The sequence below is a fragment of the Triticum aestivum genome, chromosome 7B (genome assembly GCF_018294505.1).
Source record: "Triticum aestivum cultivar Chinese Spring chromosome 7B, IWGSC CS RefSeq v2.1, whole genome shotgun sequence".
Lineage (NCBI taxonomy): Eukaryota > Viridiplantae > Streptophyta > Magnoliopsida > Poales > Poaceae > Triticum > Triticum aestivum.
The window spans coordinates 46,219,363-46,221,783 of NC_057813.1; the positions used below are offsets into that span (position 1 = coordinate 46,219,363).

Genomic DNA, 2,421 nt, shown 5'->3' on the forward strand with positions numbered 1-2,421 from the left:
AGGGCGCGGGGGTGGGAAGTAGTCGGCTCCCCGGCGGCAAGACGGCGGTGGCGGACGACGTGGGAGTGGGCGGCGTCCCTGGGCGGATGTGGAGACGCCGGCAGCTGGCAGAGTCGCCGGTAAAAATGGATGGCGGCGTCGGCGAGGAAGGAGGCGGGTGAGGGTGTTGAATGGGGGAAGGCCAATTTGCCACCGACCAACAGGCCCGGGGAGGAGAAGGCGAGCGTGCGCGCGTCCGTCGCGGGTCCGCACCGACGCAAATCCGGCTCAAAAATGGGCCGGGAATGGGTCGCCCGCGGACGAAAAGCGAACGCGCGTCCGTTTGGGTCGGCGCGTTGGGCCGCCATTTGTGTCCGCGCCGACCAAACGGACGATGGCGGACAAAATGGGTCGCCCCATTAAAATTGCTCTTACTAGTAATTATTTTGTCCTTACCAGTGATTTTTTGTATTTCAATAGACAGTCGTTCAAAATCAAGCAGAGCTGGCCAGCTAAGCGGCACGGATGCCGGCAGATCTGTCTTGCTAAAAAACTTCACCGAAGCCGGTAAGATCTATCTTCGCACAGCACGAGGTGTTGCCTGCCTCGATGGATGAAAAGACTGTCAGTGCCTTTCGTCCACTCAACCAATGAAAGATGCACTAGTCAACACAATGCCAAATTGCTCAGATCTGAACTTTCCGTTTGTCGCCACTCGAGCTTGTTTTGCTCTGTTTTGCGTGTGAACATGGGTAGATGACACTATCAATAATACTGTTGGCCCTAGCCAGTTGTCCTTGGCAGATGCTCTTACTCGGTACTTAAAACCACACTTATAACTGTATTAATGCGCTACATCCAATACCATGTACTGCTCACTATTAAAGCAAAAGCAACAAAATGCTACTCAAATATGCTCAAAATCAAACAAAATGAGCTCAAATATGCATTGCAACGCTGTTAGTGGTAAATTAAACACACAACACAAGATTTTACAGGACACACATGTATACAGTCTTACAGTCTTACAGACGTAGCAGCGGCGCCGCTGGCGAGTGGTTAGTAGTGCAGTGACCACCACTGAGCCACTGGCCGGCCGGTGCACCGTGCGTGGATGGGTGGACGGACGTGTCTTTTTCTGACGCACGCATGCGCGGCTCACCTAGGTGGGATTCAGATCCTGGAACATGGACTCCCATGGCGTCTCCGGATCCTCGCCGTCGCCGTCGTCCATCTCGGCGTCCTCGTCCTCGTCGTCGTCGGCGTCGTAGTCGCTGCCGCAGGTCTCCTTGCTCGCGAAGCACCCGGCCGCGATCGCCGTGGCCATGTACGTCGTGGGCGCCGCGGAGTTCTTTGCCCCCTTTCCGGCGCTGTTCGTGAGCGTGTGCATGGGCTTGCCCACGCGCGTCAGGAGAGCCGCCAACTTCCTCTTCGTGACCCCCCGGCCGTCCGCGGCCGTCGGCGCGCCCTTCCACCGCGCCGGCCCCGCCACGCCCTGGTGGCAGAGCGCCAGCGGGCGCGGCGCGACGGCGGCCTTGGACCTGCCCCGGCGCGCGGCCGAGCGGAGGCAGCCGGCCAGGGACCGCGCGGACCGCTGCGCGGCCGCGGCGAGCAGCCTGGTGGCGCGCCACGGCAGGACGGTGATGGCGGCCGAGGCGGAGGACTCCTTCCGGGCGAGCTTGAGGATCTCGAGGCGGTGCTTGGCGACGGCGACGCCCATGGTGGCGAGGAAGGCGTGGTCGAGGTGGCGGACGTCGGCGGCGCCGAGCTCGTTGCGCGCGAAGAGGAGCGCGTACTCGGCGGACAGGTCCTCGCCGAGCCCCGTCCTGCGCAGCCACTCGTACCAGTCCATCCCTCCCTCCCTCCCTCGCTCGCTCAGGTGTGCTGGTGGGACGCACGAGCGGCGTGACGGTGTGCACGGGACGAGGGTTTAGTACAAAGCTAGCACCGTAGCAGGGGAAATGGCTGGCTGCTGGTGACGGGTGTGGAGCGATGTGCGAAGGTGCGTCGTGATGTGAGCATGATTGCGGGGAGGAGGTTGGTGGACGGTTGGAGGGGAGCGAGAGCGAGGGTGGATCTGGTTTGCCGGCAATGGTGTGCCACACTGCCGCTCCCGTGGAGGAATGAAGTTATACCGGAACCGGTTTTTACCCGGTACGTTGCTGCCGCGGGATGGAGTAACGAGATTCGTGCTGTATTCGACGGTCAACGTGTATGGAAGAAGTTGTCTACCGGAGCGACACCCATGTGTACGCGCGTACATTTTCAATACGGCATCGACAGCATGTGGGGCCGATAAAATCTCTAGATCACCGGCTCCCTAGCACTTGGGGCGTGTTTGGTTGCCCGCATTAGGCCTAGCCTGACCCGTGCGGGAAAGATTGAGCCCGTTTGGTTGGTTGCATTTACTATTGGGTCTGCACAGCACGAAACTTAAAGCAC

At 60.2% G+C, this 2,421-nt stretch overlaps 1 protein-coding gene across 1 annotated transcript; it reads right to left on the bottom strand.

Annotated features, from left to right (window-relative positions):
* Positions 1–797: 797 nt before the first annotated feature.
* On the bottom strand, positions 798–2,079 carry LOC123159578 (uncharacterized). Its single transcript, XM_044577403.1, has one exon. It carries the CDS (start codon positions 1,829–1,831, stop codon positions 1,142–1,144), a length of 690 nt encoding a protein of 229 aa, XP_044433338.1. The 5' UTR covers positions 1,832–2,079; the 3' UTR covers positions 798–1,141.
* Between the last annotated feature and the right edge of the window lie 342 nt (positions 2,080–2,421).

Bases quoted from the DNA above. Each gene is read 5' to 3' on its own strand.
- LOC123159578 (XM_044577403.1), bottom strand. From the start codon at position 1,831: ATGGACTGGTACGAGTGGCTGCGCAGGACGGGGCTCGGCGAGGACCTG.